The 19,660-nt window shown below is 44.9% G+C and overlaps 1 protein-coding gene across 1 annotated transcript; it reads left to right on the top strand.

Annotated features, from left to right (window-relative positions):
* Positions 1-2,556: 2,556 nt before the first annotated feature.
* On the top strand, positions 2,557-18,452 carry MORF4L1 (mortality factor 4 like 1; the record flags this gene model as incomplete). The annotated part of the gene is made up of 12 exons (XM_029951422.1): positions 2,557-2,616; positions 4,140-4,207; positions 7,709-7,825; positions 9,472-9,558; positions 9,982-10,062; positions 11,716-11,741; positions 11,895-11,983; positions 13,158-13,259; positions 14,386-14,474; positions 14,948-15,120; positions 15,408-15,492; positions 17,716-18,452. Coding segments are annotated over 12 exons (1,062 nt in total), but the record flags the coding sequence as incomplete, so codon positions are not given.
* Between the last annotated feature and the right edge of the window lie 1,208 nt (positions 18,453-19,660).

Below are 19,660 nucleotides of genomic sequence, written 5' to 3'. Positions count from 1 at the left end.
AAAATAAGGACTGGTGTTTTTCTCTTGGCCGAGCGCAGTTTGATGTTTCCGTGATGAATCCGGCCCCCTCCGAGACAACAGCCCCCGCAGGAGTGCTGGCAGTACGTGTTCGTTTCCGGCAGTGCAGCGGGGAGAGCTACTCGGTGGTTCGCTCATTCAGAATTCCGGCAGTGGTTGGATGAACCAAGAGTTTACTCCATTAGTTAAGGATGTCAGTAATATCAGACCGTGACACTCACAGCGCTCTGATAACCTTATCAGTGTCATTGGTTTTCTCTGTAATACCAGGTGTTTCACGTATTTATAGAAAACATCCCGGGAAGTGGCGCATAGGCTTGCCAAAGCGTCTGTGGCCCCGAGAGGGAGGCCGTACTGTAGGGCATGGACGGACTGTCACTGCGGTTTGGAACCGTCAGGGATGGTTCTCTGGAGAAAGTGCATGAGTCCAAACTAGGGGGGAGGGGAGAGTGGGTGGGGAGCTCAGCAGCGGGGAGGGAGCCCGTGTGGGGCTGTGCTGCCGAATCCGACACCCGGAGGAACCAGGCGGCCCGGAGGAAGGTTGGAATGCTGCTCAGGAGAGTGTTGTCCTTGCCATCACTTTCCAGATGTTTTCTACTCGTGTTAGAGCAGCTGGATCGTCTGTTAAGAAGTTAGTTATCAGGAGGGGCGCCTGTGTGACTCAGTTAAGCGCCTGACTCTTGATTTCAGCTCAGGTCCTAATCTCAAGGTCATGGGTTTGAGCCCCACATCAGGCTCCAAGCTCCAAACTCAACATGGCTTGGCATTCTCTCTGCTCCTTCTCCACTTGTACACGCTTTGTCTGTCTCTCCCTCTCTTTTCAAGTAAACTGAAAAAAATGTTATATATATACTATGTTCAGAGAATGCCTTGAAAAAGTAAATACCCTGTTAGTGGTGACAGCATTGAATTAAATCACACTGTGGAAGAATCCAGCTTATGAGATGGTGGAAATGTGGCTTATCAGAAATAGTACTTTTTTCATGATTCTTTTAAACTGGTAAGTTTGTCTCACTTAATAATGGCTCAGCATATGTTAGATAGGCAGTTTTTAAGCAGAGTCACTATTTTGTGCTGGACTTGATCCTCTTCCTTCAAATTCTATTCTAGCAAAGGGTAAAGAAAACTGTTGGGTGTTTTAGGCCTTCCCAGGAATTCACAGTTGGCGGTAGCTTGTTCCTGTTCTCGGTGAGCACAAACCAGCAGGAGAATGAGGCCTTGGAATCTCATCAACCTTGAATTTGAGAGCATTGGGCAGAATTGCTTTTGTCCTGGGATACTAGAAGGATTAAGAGTGGAAAAAGGCCTCAAAAGCCTGATACCATGGTTTGCTTTTTCCCTGGTTTCCAGGCTTTTCCTGCACTTTTGTGAGACGTTTGTTATCCTGAGTTGAGTGCACGTCAGTGCAACGGTAGGGCCAGGTCGCTGCAGCGCAGGTCGGGAGGGCCTTGGTGCCAGGACAGTGGTCTTTGGCGGCAGCCAGGAAGAGGGAGGACTAAGGCCCTTTCCGAGGTGTCTTTAGAATATTCCTGAAGAGTGAGGTTAGGAGACGCAGGTCTGATCTTTGGTGCTGCTGTTATTTAGCGCTACATTACTTGCATCCCTGGGGTCTCAGTAGTCAATGAAGGCTTGGCTCTGGATGCGCCCCAGCCCCCGCAACTCACTCCAAAACTGGTCTAACCTCCTCTCTGCAGTTCCTGTTTTGGTTAGTGCTCCTGTGAGCTTGGGAGTCCGTTTACATTTTCTGCTTTTGATTAATTGTCCTTAATTTCCCACTGCTTTTGGTTCAGACCTATTTCTCACCACGGACTGCTGGGAGAAGTCTTAGATTTGTTTCCCTATTTCCAGTCTCCCTGGAAGCTCCGCACAGGCCCATCTTCTGGCATGTTCTTCAGAGGGGAACCACTGCATAAGAATGAACTATGGGGAGAACTTGAGCAAAGCCAAGTCACTCCACCTACTTGGGGAGGTTCTAGTAACAGGTCTCTGGTGAAGCTTGAGAATCTGTAGTTTTACTACTTTTTAAAATTTATTTATTTTTGAGAGAGAGCAAGGGAGAGAGGAAGAAGGAGAATCCCAAGCAGGTTCCGAGTTGTCAGCCCACTGCGGGGCTCAATCCCACAAAACGTGAGATCATGACTTGCACCAGAATCAAAGAGTCAATCAACACTTAACTGAGCCACCCAGGCACCCGGAAAGTCTGTAGTTTTAAAAACTCGAAAGAAGCTTTTGGTCCGATTTGGGAGTTGTTCTTCTCGGATAAAATCCAGACTTCATAAGGCAACATAGAAAGCAGGCACACCATGATCTGTGTAACTTGGATTTCTGCTTTTCTGTGTTTATTGTGTGCTCTGGTGATAGTGAACGGTTTATACGCAAATGGTAGGGAGTCTGATGGTGTCACCTTGTCCTGTTCGTGCACTTCTGCGCCTATTGTTTCCCCAGCAGCTCATCATTCCTCCTATTGCGCATGAAGATAGAAGTATGAAATCTAGTCAATTGTGTGTAACTATTTGCTTCCATTAATTTTTTTTTTTTTTTACTTTTACAGGTGAGCGTGTGCTGTGCTTTCATGGGCCTCTTCTTTATGAAGCAAAGGTACGGAACCTGTTTCCCTTTGACAAGTTAGCTGAAGTTGCTGGTTGGTTGGATGGTTTTTGCGTAGTAAGAGGGTTAGTTGCCTTTTTCCTACGTTTGTGGTCCACAGAGCCCCTCCTGTTCTCTTTCGGGGTGTCTAGCCGCTTGCTGCGTGGGTCCGAGAAAGCACTGCCGCCTTGCTGGTGGTCCTGCTCACCTGCTGAAGACCCAGGAGTTGGAAGGAGCATTTGCAGGGAGAGAAAAGACTGGCCTCCTGTGGGAGCACGTTGTGTGGTGTCGTTCATGACTCGTGATCCTTCTGTGTGTAAATACAGTTTGCTGAGTAAGCACTGAGCCAACTGATACACTAAGGCCAAAACCTAACGGTGAAATGTGCGCACATTTGGTTTAATTTTATTTGTTGGTTTCCCTGTCAGAGTTTGAGTTCTAGGGAGCTTCCTTTCCTCTCTGTCCGTTCCTGTCCTGGTTGTGAAAACTGGTTTAATGTTTAGCCAGAGGTAAATGAAATAATGAATTCCCAAGTGAAAAGTGTTTTTAGTATTTTGTTGTAATTTTTAGCACAGATATTTATGGTGTGACTGGTTTTCATAGTGGTTTTAAAAACGATATGCTAGCAATATAGCGGTGAGTTACGTGCAATTTCTGCCACATTCTTGGTGGGTAGTTTATATGTGTCTTCGAAGCCGGTCTTAATTTTGAAGCGTGTCCCCAAATAATAAGCATTTTCACTGCTTTTCAGAAGTTTTAAATCTATAGATGTGTGACTTTAAAGTTCTCAGATGGCCGAATCTGGGTTCGCAGAGAACCCGTTCGGGAGTGTCATGCGTCCTCTTACTGCGGTTTTAAGGCGGGTGTGAGTCCTTCTGCTCATCTGTATCCCAGGGTCTTAGTTTTGTTGTGTCAGCTTGTGGCCCGCCCCGCCTCTCTCCTCTGGCCGCAGACCCCCCGGTTAGTAGTTCATGGTCCTCTGGGCTTGCCTCAGACAAGGACTTCACCCCACGACCGGGGCGGCCACTCGGACTTGTCCGAGTTATTAGCGCCTTTAGTGATTTGTTCTCATTTGTGTGGCTGCTTTTAAGAAGAGTATAAAATGTTTTCCATCTGTCACTCTGCTAGTTATTGATGTTTTGCAGCAAAACGGTTTATTGCCTGTCATAAGTTAATGGCACTTTCTAATAATATGGTATAAGTGATTTTCTTTAGCTGAATTTGTTTTTTTGAAATAAATATTAGCTTCTGGCTGGCTAAACTTTGAAACAGTGCAAACATGGCTTTCATTAGCTGTTTTTGGAGACCCTTGATTTAAGGGACAGGGGACCTTTTATGAGGGCCCTCAGCTTTGTGGGCTGACTCCCCCGGACCGTGAGCCCCAGGCCGTTGCAGAGGGTGCTGTGTGCAAGCAGCCTGTGGGCCGCCTTGTGCGGGGGGAGGGCCTCTGAAAGTCGAATGCTTGGACACCACCCAGCTAGTTGTCGCCTTTCTCAAAAATGATTTCTGAGTGAATTTTCTCTTTTTTATTTCAGTGTGTGAAGGTTGCCATAAAGGACAAACAAGTGAAATACTTTATACATTACAGTGGTTGGAATAAAAAGTGAGTATTGGTATTAGATCTCTAAAAACAATTTTATTTCTAACAAGGTGGCTTGTGTCCTCTGTGTCACAAACCAGTTTTTTTTTTAATTTTATTTAAAAAATTTTACCCATTTTTTTAAGTTGCTTTCTTTATGTTGAGAGAGAGATGTGAAGCGCCAGTGGGAGAGGGTCAGAGAAGGCGGGGGTGGAATCCCAAGCAGGCTCTGCGCTGTCGGACTGTGGGGTCATGTGAGACCATGACCTGGGCCACCCGGGCTTCTTAATTCTCGGATGGTTTTCACACAGATTGAGGCAAGGATGCCGCATCTGTGGTGGGATGAAAATAATAGAAGTTAAGGTCCGCAACCATTTCATTTTAAAGACTTTGGATTATTTCTCATGTTCTAGCATAACGTCTGATAATCGTTGGTCAGTCCACGGCTTTTTTTCTGCTTTTGGTACATTTTAGGACAGCTTGAGTTTTTTGCCTTTGCGCACACAGCTACTGTGTATGTTACTACAAACAGTTGTACTCAGAGCTAGTTGGATTTTGCTGCCTGGAAAAGGAAAAAGGAAAGTTGCCTTATTAGGAAGTAATGACCATCTTGTGTTCTGAATTTTGGGGACGTAGATGTTGGCAGAGAGTGATTTCATGTGCTTCTTTTTTTTTTTTTTTTTAAATTTTTTCTTTAATGGTTTTATTTATTTTTGATAGAGACAGAGCATGAGAGGGGGAGGGGCAGAGAGAGAAGGAGACACAGAATGCGAAGCAGGCTCCAGGCTCTGAGCTGTCAGCACAGAGCCCGACGTGGGGCTCGAACCCACAAACGTGAGACCTGACCTGAGCCAAAGTCGGAGGCCTAACCGACTGAGCCACCCAGGCACCCCCATGTGCTTCATTTTTTACAATACGGCTTAACACAGACACAGAGATTTAATCGCCTAATTAAACCTAATTTTTCACCTTGAAGAGTTAGGCTTTTTTTTTTTTTTTTTTTTTTTTTTTTTAAGTAAGGGAAGTGGTTGATCCATTACTGGGAGTAGACAGTGGTCACAGATTGAACACATTCTAGAATATCAAGCCAGTGGAGCTCTTTTTCAGCATTGGATCTGCCTTCTTGGGACCCACAGATGTGTCACATCTAATAATTTACTCCTGTTTACTCATTTCTGGTGCTTGAAATGAAATCTCCTGTGATTTCTACTATGAGAGGTTTTAAATTACTTCTATTAAGGTGTCTCGTCCTTCAGAGATTGCCAGAAAGTAGTTTTGGGGGATCGTTTTCCAGCAACTTTTACAGCTCTGTGTTCCCTGCCTTGTGCTCTGGTGCCCAGTTCTGGGCGTGCGCGGGCCGTCGGGGGCGGGTTGGAGGGCCGCTCGGGTGCGGCGGGAGGGGGCGGTGTCTGTGACGGTCACTGGCCCTGTGACTTTGGTCTCGTCTCACACAGCCCTTTACCGGCCCGGGCTTGTTAGAGATTTTTTTCAGAAAATGCTTTTAGCTGAGAAGAAACACCAGATGCTTTTCTCCCATTAGTGTAGTTGCAGAATGGTAGAGATCTAAAATGTGTCAGAGTACATTCTTGACAACTTGTAAATTTTTTTCCAGTTAATAATGATAGGTAAGATTTTAAACACTGAGAAATTGGGAAGATAATGGAGAAAACTATCCTTTTGGGTTTTTTGTTTGTTTGAGGGGGACAGCATGAGTGGGGGAGGGGAGAGAGCATCCCAAGCAGCCTCCATCCATCAGCACGGAGTCTGACCAGAGCCTGACGTGGGGCTTGAACTCCCGAAACTGAGAGATCGTGACCTGAGCTGGAATCAAGGGTTGGACAGCTAACCGACTGAGCCACGCAGGCTCCCTAAAAACTATCCTTTTGTCTTCTAGAAGTAAATTTTTTACTTTTTAAATACGATTTCAGTATTAATGCTAAATTATTTCTAATATCCAGGAGAGTTTATCATATGGCTCCTAGTATGTATTGTAGTTTTCCTGTTGAGAAAATGTTTAAGCCCTAGTTCAGTGCTGTATTAGACTTCCTTTACATCCTGATGCTGTGTCAGTATTCGTACAGCTGACCGTATTGCCCTGTGATGAGAGTGTCCGTTCTCTGCCGGTAATATAGTGTTGTCTTTATGCATATTACGTTCAGGAAAGTTACAGCTCGTCCAGGAAATCAAAGAAAAACAAATAGTAAATTCATGGCATAGGTTTGCTCTCCTTCCCATTTAAATACTTTTTTTGGATTTGTGCTTTAACCTTTTTATGTATAATATTGTATAAAATTATATGTAGATGTGTATAGCTTAAAGACTGGATTTTGAGTGGCAGTTGCAGCTTATGAGAAATTGAAAGTGCCAAATGCTTCTATTTCCTAATTTTACTGTTTCAAAATAATGTTTTTTCCTTTGTTAGAGTTCAGTAACACAAATAAATGACGACATAGATTTTGTTAAAGTTAATTTTATAAATTCCCTGGAAAAAGAATTTAAAAATGGCACTCCATGTTGGAGATCTTTCATATCGTTGTAGATGTAAAATTGAGGATATTAATGAGCAAAGATGTGTTTTTTGTAGTTGATTTAGAATGTAGATAAATCAACATAATTTTGGAAAATGGGATTTTTTTAATGAGTAGAGAAGCCTTGAAATGGGGAGCAGTTATTCAGCAGCCCAGCAAGTGTGTTATGTGGGTTTTTTTTTTTTTTTTTAAGTTAGTGCTGTGTGAGCAGTGTCCTGGGTCATTGTGATTGTGGGAGTTAGTGACAGGCTGCCTTTAGAAAATTCTGAACTTTCTGTATGCTTGTGACCTGTAAAAGTCTGAGTGTGTGTTTGGCCTTCAGTTACTAGCCTAGTAGCCTAGTAGTGAAGTTCCTCAGAACAAAAGAGGTCATTTAATTTTCCTGTGGTTCAGCAAGGGTTTTAGCTTCTGACACATAAAGGAAACCAGAATTGATTTGGTATTTGTTTTTTTCATTAAAAAAAAATTAAGTAAATTCTGTGCCCAGCATGGGACTCGAACTCTTGAACCCGGGATCAGGAGTTGCATGCTTTACTTACTAAGCCAGCCAGGGGGGCCCCTTGATTTGATTTTTAGATCAAAGTGCTTATTTAGATGCATTTTCATCAGAGGAGGAAGGGATTGCAGAGAACTACAATGGAATTTCATGGTAAATAAAAATTGGTCAGCTCTCCCTAATTCAGAGAAAATTGGAATAGACGGAAGTAAATGTGTAAATAAAAATAAGATTCTCATTTGGGAAATGGTTTGTAAGATTTCCTTTAGAAAATCATAGAACAAAAGCCCAATCTGCAAATTGGAATTTTTAAAACTTTAGTAAGTATACATTTTTTTCAAAAGCACAATAGATAACCTATTTCTAAATTATCAAAAGCCTTACTGGAACTTGTTGACACAGACATTTAAATATTCCATTGGTGAATAAATCTTAATAAAGCTTCAGCGAAACTCTGGACCCGGTTACTGAGATCACTTTGTGCTGTGCTGTCTGTATCAGAAGTGCTGGGAGGCCCAGGCGCTCTGAACACTCTTTGAAGACCCGTGAGGATATTGTAGGCCTTTTTCCTGTTCCTGAAGGAGCCCCCTCAGTACACCACCCCCTCCTGACCTCTAGGTAAATGCATGTTTTCAAGTTCTCTCTAGGAAATCGTGTTGAGGATTGCTTTTTAATTATTCATTCTCCTTTTTGGTTATCTCACGTAAGAGGTCAGAAGTGGGAAGTCATTTGCTTTGGATACTAATCGTGTCACTAAAGGAGCTCCCTCAGCAGGAGAAAAGAAGCACTTTGCATGAATGGTTAAGCATTCCCTAAGAAATACCTTGTTTTCCCCTTTGGAGAAAATATCAGAAACCTTTTTTTGTGGTTAAAAATTTTTTTTAATGTTTAATTTTGAGAGCGAGAAAGCACTAGTCCAGGGGTGGGGGTGGGGGGCGGGGAAGAGGATCAGAAGCAGGCTTCTCCCGGATGGCAGCTCCTCGAGATCGTGACCTGAGCTGAAGTCAGACACTCAACTGACTAAGCCACCCAGGCCCTGGGCACTCAGACATCTTGAAGGAAGGAGCTTTTCCAAGTGCCAGAGCGCTTAAGTAACTAGATGTTTTAAAGAGTGGTCGGTTCTTCCTCTGGATGTTCAGGAAGCCGTCTCTGGTTCTGTGTTGGAAGTCCGTGCGCTCATGAGTGAGTGAAGCCTGAGGACGATGAAGTCTGATAAGCCATTGTAATCGTTCGATGTACAGTATTCGCGGAGTCGGTGCGGGTGGTGTTTGAGTGTGATCGACCTAATAGATTTCTGACAATACCTTGAATGTTTTTTGTGGGTCAGACTCTGAACTGTTTTACAAGTATTATTTTTTGTGACAGGGCTGTAAGGGTAGGTACTGGTACCTCCCATTTTATAGGTGGTGAAAGTGAGGCACAGTTAGTTCTGTAACTTTGCTATTACATACAGCTAATTAGCCGAGTAATTTTTGTTCTTTAAGATGTCAGCTTTTTATGGACCTTTATGCTTCATTTTTTTGGAAGTTAAAATTCTTAAGTCTCTTCTGTAAGGATAATTACTTAAAGACTCTTTTTCTTATTTCTTTTTAATGTTTTTATATATTTTTGAGAGTGAGACACACACACACACAGCATGAGCAGGGGAGGGTCAGATAGAGAGGGAGACACAGAATCGGAAGCAGGCTCCAGGCTCTGAGCTAGCTGTCAGTACAGACTCAGGCACGGGGCTCGAACCCACGAACTGTGAGATTATGACCTGAGCTGAAGTCAGACGCATAACCGACTAAGCCCCCCAGGAGCCCCAAGGACTCTTTTCCTTCTAAAGAGGGCACAGGGCTCACCCAGAGTGGGGCTGGTGCTCACCTGAAGCAGGGCTCGAGCTCACGAACTGTGAGATCATGACCTGAGCAGAAGTCAGGTGCTTAGCCAACTGAGCCACACAGACACCCTTGCTTAGGAACTGTTAATGTTCAGTGCCATACTCTAAAGCATTTTAAGAAAGGATTTGGATAACCTGTTTTTGGAATCTGGCAGTTAAGATTTAGCTGCTGCTTTTGAGGATATAAAGTTTCCTTCTCTTACAGAACAGATTTTCACTGGATTTTCGCTTTAGTTGAGAATGGATTTGTAGTCCCAGTTAATTAAATTACTTCAGAGAAATCCAAAGTCTTATCTCTTGGATCTCTAAAAGTAATTGGAGGCGGGGTCTGAATAGTAGTAAAAATACCTTTGAATGATCATTTAACTTTTGTCTTTTTCAGTTGGGATGAATGGGTTCCAGAAAGCAGAGTACTCAAATACGTGGACACCAATCTGCAGAAACAGCGAGAACTTCAAAAGGCCAATCAGTGAGTTTGTTTTGGCAACATGACTATGAGGAGACGGGTCTATAAATTAGTTGTGGGAAGTGGAATGAACAGTAGAAATCCTGTTGACTGCCTGCCTAAAAATGATTCCTGGTACCTGTCAGCTGCCGTGTTGTGGCTTTGACTTCAATCAGAGGAGCCTTTCCTAGAGAAAGGAAGTCGTAGCAGACCGGCCATTTCGAATCTGTTGGTAGAGTTAGGTAGGAACCAGCAGGATGTTGCTGGAAATTTCTGTAGTTGGAAACACTTTGTAATCTTGGCTCCTGGGCTGTGGGACTTCTAGTTGGGAGGGGAGCAGGGGACCTCAGTTTGAATATAAATCTCAAAATGGAATCAAGCCGGCACAATTTGTTTTTCCATGTAAGTACTCACTTGATGACGACTTGATTGAATCTGTCTTTGAAGGGAACAGTATGCGGAGGGGAAGATGAGAGGCGCCGCCCCGGGGAAGAAGGCCGCCGGCCTGCAGCAGAAGAGCGTCGAAGTGTAAGCAGCGCTGCTTCTCTTGTGATTCTGCGTGTCGGTGTAGAAACGAGCTGCACGCTCCGTGTGTGCGCCCGTCGCCCTGTGTTAGCGCGCCCTGGAAACGGAAACTGGAGCGTTTCAACTTGGAAAGTGCCAGCGAGACCTTCTTTCTCCAGTGTTCAGTTGTTGGAGATACATAATTGTTACATACTCCTCACTTTCCCGGCAGGTTTTCTTACCACCCGCCCCTCCTTGTTTTCTGGTGAAACATACATAAATTTACCCCTTAGCTCATTGGCAGGTGCTTAATTCAGCCGCATTGAGTACACTCACAGCCCTTTTTACGGTGTGCGTATGTGTGTGTTTTGTATTTTTCTTACAAATCTAATATTCTCAGTAGGACAAAGTCTTAATGTTTTGGGGGCAGATTTGCCTTTTCAATAGTCTTGAAACTCATGGTAAGAATATGTGAGATGCTAACATTTCACACCCCCTCCCGGGAAACCGTCCCTTGCTGCCTCTGAGAGCTTAGAGCATCTTGATATTAAAACCTACTTGTGGAAGTCCTGCACACACGACAGATGGAGAACTTTGATTAGAAGGATTATTTTGTTTCTTGTGACTTGGTTATTTTCATTAAAAACAAGTAATTTAAGGAGTGGTTATGTTCTTGTCAAAGGATTCAAAACAAACTGCTCTAAATAGTTTCTTTTAGAGAGGTACAAAATTACTGCTTTAGAGTCACTGGTCTGACTTTATTATCTAAGAATTTGATGTGACCAACTAAGGTAATTATGCATTTTGACGGTTTGCTCTTTTGGAGGAGATCTTGGTTAGTTAGGGAGTTGGGTGAGTTACATTTGGGTGGCCCCTAACTTTTGTGAATAAGTCATAACAAACGACGTTCTTTGGAAAGGTGCTGCATAGCAGTGTTCGTTAGGACTTGAATAGAAAGGGGGCTAGGGCGCCTGGGTGGCTCAGTCAGATAAGCGTCTGACTTCGGCTCAGGTGTGATCGCACAGTCTGTGGGTTCGAGCCCCAAGTCCGGCTCTGTGCTGACAGCTAGCTCAGCCTGGAGCCTGTTGGTGGATTCTGTGTCTCCTCCTCCCTCTGACCCTCCCCTGCTCACGCTCGCTCGCTCGCTCTCTCAAAACTCAACAAAATATTTAAAATAAAAAATAGAAGGGAGTCTCTTAAAAGTCAACAACTTTCTTGTATGGAAAAAATATGGATTTTCATCAGTGAATGCTTTATTTAATACTAATCTCTTATCATGCTGAAGTTGGTAGAGAAAATTGATGTAGTAGTAGGCTTATGAATTACTTTTGAAGTTGAATATAAACCTGGGGCATGGATTTTGTAGAATAATGTGATATGAACTTTAATATATTTATAATTTGCATGCTGTGAACTTGTAAATTAATATCATCTATAATCTTAGAAGTCTCCCAATGTGATTTTGGGTTTTTTTTCTATTACATGGAGGGAGGTGTGAATTTAGCCAACTATCGATGAAGATGTCTGAGCAGGAAACCATATTTATGCCCCAATCTTTCCATTCAAGGCAATATTTCTTTATGAACTTAACCCTGGTAAAAGGGAATGTACGCGGGGGCAGGTGTACTAGCAATAACCACTGATTTTTCTTCCTCTTTTTTCCCCTTCTCCTTTTAGGAAAACCAAAAAGAATAAACAGAAAAGTAAGAATATTAACTTTGTTAAATTAATTATCTTACCTTTGTAACATTTCCATTTTGAAATTACTGTTAAATTTTAAGAGTTACAAAGTTTTAAATAAATGTCAGATGATAATGTTGCTAAAGTGTTGCTTAACGCTAAATGTGTGTGTCTAGCTCCTGGAAGCGGGGACGGCGGCAGTACCAGCGAGACGCCTCAGCCTCCGCGCAAGAAAAGGGCCCGAGTGGACCCGACCGTTGAGAATGTGAGTTTTTCTTGAACGTTACGAATAGTACGTTAATGTTTCTGGTCTGTGCAATAATATAGTCAGAGCTTGAATCTTGAAAACGTGTTAACGTGGTTAACCACTGACATGAAAACAATTCCTCTTTTTGGGAGTAAGGATTTTTTTAATACACCTTTCTTTTATTTTGCGTGTGTTTCTGCGTGTGTGCCCTTCCCGGCTCACCGTCCTCCTTGTTCGTAAGCTCTGGGGTCATGCAGGGGACCATGTGTCTCACTGGTATTCGACTCTGTAGACTTACGAGGTCACGTGAGAAGGTTTAGTATGTCCCCAGGTGATTGAATAAACCCACCAGGAAATGCCACAAACGCGTTATCCAGTCTCCATATGTGTGTGTGTGTGTGTGTGCGCATAGACATTTAGAATTCTTAGGTTAGTGCTAAAATGTCTTATTTCTGATGTCCACATTTAGGAATTTGCAAATAGAGTTTTTATTTTAACTGATAGTTTATACTTCTGAAGCTGAGGTTAGGAAGCAGTGGGGTCCTCAGAAAGAGTGGGGTGCTGTGAGAAGAGGCATCTTTAGGCAGGTTCTCGGAGACTTCGTTAGAAGTCAGGACGTTTAATTTTATGTATAAAGAAGTAACTTAAAGGTAATCCTATTGGGATAGTCCTTGGCTATCAACAGGAAGCACGGAAATACCAGGGTAAAGTGCATCAGAGTGTTCATTTAGAGAAAAGTGCACTGAAGGATTTTTGCCTTCACATGAAAAGGTACTGAGTAGACCAGTTACCTATTAAGAGAAGCTTTTTTTCTCCCAGCAGCTTAGCTGTAGAGAGTTTTCATTCACGGTGTTTGAAGTGCCGGCTCTGGCGGTCCGCTGGAGTACTTTACCGCAGGGGCATCGGGGGGCTCAGCTGGTGCGCGTCCACATCTTGAGTTCGGCTCAGGTCGTGATCGCGGCCCAGGGTCGTGGGGTCAAGCTCTGTGTTAGACTCCGAGGTGACAGTGCAGAGCCTCTTTCTCCCTCTGCCCCTTTCTTCTGGGCACACGTGCTCGCTCTCTGTCTCTGAAATTAAAAATATCTGTATACGTCTGTGCATAAGTACGTGCTGCCTCCAAAGATTGAGAGAAGCCCTGACTGTTACTGAGTAAGAAAAGCCAGATTTTTAGGGTCTCCCTTTTTCTGTTTAGGAGGAAACATTTATGAACAGAGTCGAAGTGAAAGTAAAGATTCCCGAAGAGCTGAAACCGTGGCTTGTTGACGACTGGGACTTGATCACCCGGCAGAAGCAGGTACCTGGGCCGCCGCACAGGCCCGTCTGTCGGATACGCCCGTGCTGACCTGGGAGCGGGTTTTTAGGGAGCGCGTACACACATGGCTAGTGAAGGGCTGTGATTGGTGAATATTATTTTAATTCAGAGACTGAACAGTTTGATCCTCAGAAGGCATGACTTGAAAAGGAAAACAGTCCATGAGTATATAGTGAGAAAAGGTGACGATAACTCAGTTCTGGAGCTCGGGAGGATAGGACCCCCCAAAAACGCGTCGTATCGAAGTGGTGTGTGTTTCCTGTTTTGTCACTGAACACGGGGCAGCTCCCACGGTGGTGCTGCTCCTGGAGCATAGGAAGCACCCAGCACTCTGCAGCGTGCTCTTGGCCTCCGGGAGGACCTGCGTCTTCTAGCTGAGACGTCTCATTACTAGTGTGAAGGACATGACGGCTTCGTGAGGTGCGTGTGTGACCTGCCAGCGTGTGGTCCTCAGATCCAAAGTGGAGAACTTGATAGGACAGAGAGCAAGTTCTTAACAAACAGTATGGCCGGGAGCGGGGTAAGGAGACTCAAGAGACCTCCATCGTATACAAGTGTGGACCCATTTGGTTCTGGAGCTGAACTGCTGTGTTCAGACCTTGGCCTCACCGCTTAGAGTTTGGACAAGTTACTCAGCCTTTCTGTGTCTCAGTGGGTCCCTGCATCGCTACCAACATGAGCAGGACATGAGATTTCATGTCAGACCATGTGGCATGTGGTGTGCATACAGTAAACAATGACAGTGTCCTGGAGGTACATTTCTGCGTGGTGCATTTCTATGGAGTGAGTGAGTGAGTTAGTGTGTGTGTGTGTGTGTGTGTGTGTGTGTGTGTGTCTGTCTGTCTGTCTGTCTGTCTACCTACCAGATGTCGGGCTCTGGGGCTGTGCCGTCCAGTGCAGCAGCTGCTGGTCACAGTGGGTACTTCCTTGAAATTATTAAAATAAACTTTTACTTCCTTAGCTACATGACCCATGTTTTAAATGCTGGAGGGCGCCATTTCCTACTTTGTAATACTGTCAGGTGGTCTTTTATTGCCTTAAGGTTTTCCATTGTAATTTTCCTTCATAAAAGGGAATACTAGTACTCAGGTGTTACTTTTTTTCATAGCTCTTTTATCTTCCTGCCAAGAAGAACGTGGATTCCATTCTAGAGGATTATGCAAATTACAAGAAATCTCGAGGAAACACAGATAATAAGTAAGAATATACAAATCTTATAAGTATATATAAAGGCATTATTTTTTTAAGAATTATTTCCAAATCTTAATCTTTTGAAATGTCCTCTTCCTCTAAATGCCATCAGAAACTAGCAAAATAGAATTTAATTGGTTGGCAAACTGTTTCTTAAAGGGCCAGGTAGTAAATATTTTAGTAAAATTGATTTGAAGTTACTCTGCATGGAGTGAGTAATACAACCATTTAAAATACAACCGTTTGAAGTGTAAAAGCCATTCTTAGCCTGAAGGCTGTAGTTTACTGACCACTGGTTTATTTTTGGCATTAATTTTTCTTGTGTTTTTGTTTAAGTCTCTTGTTTTAAATAATCTGTTGGGTAAACATCGTCATTAGTTAAACCTTGCGCCCCGGCCCCCTGCTCTTCCGTGGGTCGAGGGAACCCCCGTGTCTCGGCTGTCCGTGCCCCGCTCACACGCGCACGCTCTCGTCTGTAGGGAGTACGCCGTGAACGAGGTGGTGGCCGGGATCAAGGAGTACTTCAACGTGATGCTGGGCACGCAGCTGCTCTACAAGTTCGAGAGGCCGCAGTACGCGGAGATCCTGGCGGACCACCCGGACGCGCCCATGTCCCAGGTGTACGGGGCGCCGCACCTGCTGCGGCTGTTCGGTAACGTGCCTTCGTGACAGAGCCCCGTCCTTCCGGGTTTTAGTAGTGTTGCCTTTCCTGATTGATATGAAGGGGTTACAGAAAATAACGTTCTGAAGTAACTCCGTTTCAGTTTGGGCTTTTAATAGGAAATATGAAACATCAAAATCTGTTTAAAAGTTAGAGTCTCTGGGATCATGTATTTTAAAGGAATCCGTGATGATTGCCTTTGGTCCCATAGTAAAACCAGCGCCCATCCATGGTGCTACCTCGGGTGTAACTTTGGCCACGTTGTCTTGTCTCTGCAGTACGGATTGGAGCCATGTTGGCCTACACCCCTCTGGATGAGAAGAGTCTCGCGTTGTTGCTGAATTATCTTCATGATTTCCTGAAGTAAGTGTACCCACAGGCCTGACATGGGCAACATGGCTCAGTGCAGCGTGCTGGAAACTGTTCTGGCACCTGGACACTGTGGATGGTAGGCGTGGGAGGGCCAGCGTGAGCAGGGGAGAGCAGTACAGGAGTGAGTAGAGACGTTAATGGAACACAAGTGCCGACAGCGAACACCACGGGTGGCAGAGTGGCACCTGGGAGCCACTGGGGACAGACAGGACCTGCTGGCTAGTCTTCTGGAAGGAAACCCATCAGATCCACACTGACTGTCACATACCAGAATTCTAAGTGAATCAAAAGTTAAAACTAAAATTGAAACTGTTCAGCTAATGAAAGAAAAGTGGTAATACTTTTGTTATTTTGTAGTGAGAAAAGTCTAAGTAGTAAAATCGGGGCAGGGCTCAGTTGGTTAAGTGTCTGAAGCTTAATCTCAGCTCAGGTCATGACCTCAGGGTCATGAGTTCGAGCCCTGCGTCATTGGGCTCTCACTGACTGGAATCTGCTTGGGATTCTCTCTCTCTCCCTCTCTTCCCAGCTTGTGCACCCATGCCTTCTGTTGCTCTCTGTCTCAAAAGAAATAAACTTTTGGCAAAACAAATACTAAACTCAATATGGGAAATCCTTTGACTACGTAAACAGTGAAAATTCTGTGATAAAGTAGTACAAAGAATTTTTAATAAAGGTGAGCAAGCCAGTGAAAAGTAGGACATTGGGATTGCACAGAAAGGGCAGTCCAGTGGGCTCCCCAAATCCGATCAGTGTTCCGGCAGTCAAAATAGCCGTGTCTCCGTGGCCGTGGTTACATACGCTGAAGAAGCGGGGGAGTCCTGGACTCTGCACCTCTTAGACGGGGTTTCCACAGTGTCTGCCGGAAGTTCAAGTAGAAATGTTTAAGTGCAGGGAGATTCCCAAATACATGGGGATTTAAAATAAACATCTATAACAAAATTTTTTAAGTGTCTACTTATTTTGAGAGCGAGCACGTGAGCAAGGGAGGGAGAGAGGATCCAGGCAGGCCCTGCAGGGTCAGCGCAGGGCCTGATGAGGGGGTGGAACCCAGGAACCCTGAGATCATGACCTGAGCTGAGTCAAGAGCCAGGTGCTTGGCCAGCTGAGCCCCAGGCGCCCCTGAGACCTGTGTGTGTAAGTGGTGAAGAGTTCCAGGCGGCCCGGCTGCTGTTGAAGGCGAGCAGGTCTGAGTGCGCTGGTAGGGAAGCTCCCGGGTTGTGCGGACTTGAGATCGAGCTGCTGTAGAGGTGTGGGGGGACGATTCTCCTCAGTTACAGAGAAAGCTCCTTAGTCTCTGGAAAGATCTGCGGAAGCGTGGACCATGCCAAACGGGATGATTTCTTGGGCATAGTTTTGGGAGGAAAGGCCATGTATTTCCGTATTTGAGTTTTCTTAAAATCATACCATGTGTTCTATAATTCTGAAACCACAGCGCTGCCTGCGAATCTTGTAGTCTGTCCTGCCGGTGAGAAGTAGAGTCCTGTCTTGGCCTTGGTTTCTTTGTGAAGTGAAAGTACTAGGACTTGACACTTTAGTTCAGGTCTCTTTGATTTTTATGGTGTTTGTTTAAAGTTTAAACTCAAAAGTGTCACTTTGTGAGTCTGTATTTAATATAAGGAGTTTCAGAGAGCTAAGAAAAACCCCTAGATGCTCTTCTAGGACACATTTGTGGGGCGCCTGGGGGGCTCAGTTGGTTAAATGTCTTTCGGCTCAGGTCATGATCCCCCGATTCATGAGTTTGAGCCCCACATCAGTCTTTGTGCTGACACCACGGAGCCTGCTTGGGGTTCTCTCTCTCTCTCTCTCTCTCTCTCTCTCTCTCTCTCTCTGTCTCTGTCTCTGTCTCTGTCTCTGTCTCTGTCTCTCTGTCTCTCTGTCTGTCTCTCTCTCTCTGCCCCTCCCCTGTGCTTGCTTGCTCTCGCTCAATAAATAAATAAACTTTTTTTTCTTTTTTAATGATGCAACATTTGTCTCGCAAAGATGGTCCAGGCTCTCAAGTTGGTCTTCTGAAGACGAGACTGGGTAGCAGCTCTGGACCTTTGTGTGCCATTCGGTCCATAACCCTGACTACCTGAGTTGTAATTCTGTGGTTTTACTCTGAGGTTGCCTTTTAGTATGTTTTAAGAGAAATTGTTTTGTGCAGCTTCTGTGCCTTGATTTGGATTGAGGTCTGCGATTCTTTCGTCTTCATAATGAATAATGTTTTATTTTTAGATACCTGGCAAAGAATTCTGCAACCTTGTTTAGTGCCAGCGATTACGAAGTCGCTCCCCCTGAGTACCATCGGAAGGCCGTGTGAGGCGCGGCGCTGACACGCTGTTTGGATTTCTGTAAACACATTTTTGTTTAGTCCTCCTCTTGTACAAATGACGTACTTTGCAAATGTTAGTGTATAACAGAATTGATGTTTGTTTTCTGTTTGAACTTAAGCAGAGAAAATAAAAGGGGTTATAGCTCCTTTTTTCTTTTCTTTTTTCCTTCATTTCAAAGTCGCTACCAGTGTATTCAGTGATGGACAACGAGAGACATACTGTAGAGTGTTTTATTGCCTAGTCGACAAAGCTGCTTCTGAATGCTGGTGGTCCTATCCCTTTGACACTACGCACTTTTATGATATGTGTTAATGCTGTATGACACACTGCTCTGATTCCTAGTGCCAAAGGTTCGATTCCGTGGATATACCTGAACACGCTCGTCCGTTTGTGCTCCTTTTTTTATGGTGCTTCAAGTAAAGAGCCCAGCCCGCAGGCCGTCCGTGCTGTCCCTTAGGCATCGTCCCTTTGCTCCGGTTGTGGAAGAACGGTGGCTTGTCCCATGGTTTTGTATTTGTGTCTGATGCACGTGTTAACATGATAGACGCAATGCATTGTGTAGCTACGGTTTTCTGGAAAAGTCAGTCTTTTAGGAATTGTTTTTCAGATCTTCAATAAATTTTTTCTTTAAATTTCAAAGAGCACTGTGCTTGTGTGGGTGCATGACGGGCCCGCTGTGTGCCGTGCGCGCCTTCCCGTGTCTGGGCCGCGCCGGTTCAGGTAGGCGTTCGGTTTTCCTGTTGGGCCTCTCACGGAGGGAGGCGGCTGCTGCGGCGGCCACGGAGCCTCGGCGCTTGGCTCTCGAGCTCTGGCTGACGAGTGAGAGACCCGCGGGGCGGCTTTTCCTGTTACGTGGAGCAGTGAGGCACGTTGTACAACGGCGGCGTCTCGCTTTCTCATCATTTTACGACGTTTGCTGCCATGCACCGTGCCTCAAATCTAGAGTTTCCTCGCTAACTTCCCCCACCCGTGTCAGTGGAGCATAAGAAGAGCACGTGGACGGGTGCCTGGGTGGCTCCGTGGGTTAAGGTTGGATCATGATCTCCCCATTTGTGAGTTTGAGCCCCACAGCAGGCTGCGGGTTCCACCGTGGGATTCTCTCTGTCTCCCCGCTCGCTCTGCCCCGCCCCCGGTCGTGCTCTCTCGCTCTCTCCAAATAGACTTCACACACACACACACACACACACACCCACCAGCGTTGATAGGTCTCCCTGATGATACTAAAGGCCGTAATCTTCCTTGGACATTAACTGTTAATTTTGAGTATGTTTTCTTACTAGTGAAATTTTTTTTTTAAAGTAGGCTTTGCGCCCAGCGTGGAGCCCAATGTGGGGCTTGAAGTCCCCACACTGAGGTCATGACCCGAGACCAAGAGTCAGACTGACTGAATCACCCAGGCGCCCCCATTTCCTAGTGTTCTTACCGTGGTTTCAGAACATGATGTGCGGTCGTCCGAGGGGCCGGAGTAAAATCTAATCAAGATGATGCCGAACGGAGCGCACCATCCACCGTTGCTCCCCAAGAGACAAGATTATTAAAGCCTTTTTAAATCGACGCGTTAGGCTCATGTGTACAACACGGTGGTTCTGTGCTTGTATATACGGCGAAGTGGTGTTCACAGTTAAGTCTAGTTAACATCCATCGTTGTACGTGGTTATACAAACTTCTTGAAAACGTTTTCTAATACGGATTTTTAAACCTCGGTCTTGGTTTCCAAATGTCTACGTGGCGGAGACTTCTGCACCAGCTTCCCTCGGTCTTCGGTCCAGAATCCTTAGTCCTAAGTGTTTTCCTCCAACTAGGAACCGAACCAGCCGGAAGGACATGAAGGGGCTTTGGTCACTTCC

This window comes from Suricata suricatta, chromosome 9, assembly GCF_006229205.1.
Source record: "Suricata suricatta isolate VVHF042 chromosome 9, meerkat_22Aug2017_6uvM2_HiC, whole genome shotgun sequence".
NCBI classification, from domain to species: domain Eukaryota; kingdom Metazoa; phylum Chordata; class Mammalia; order Carnivora; family Herpestidae; genus Suricata; species Suricata suricatta.
This window is presented reverse-complemented; position numbering and strand designations above follow the sequence as displayed.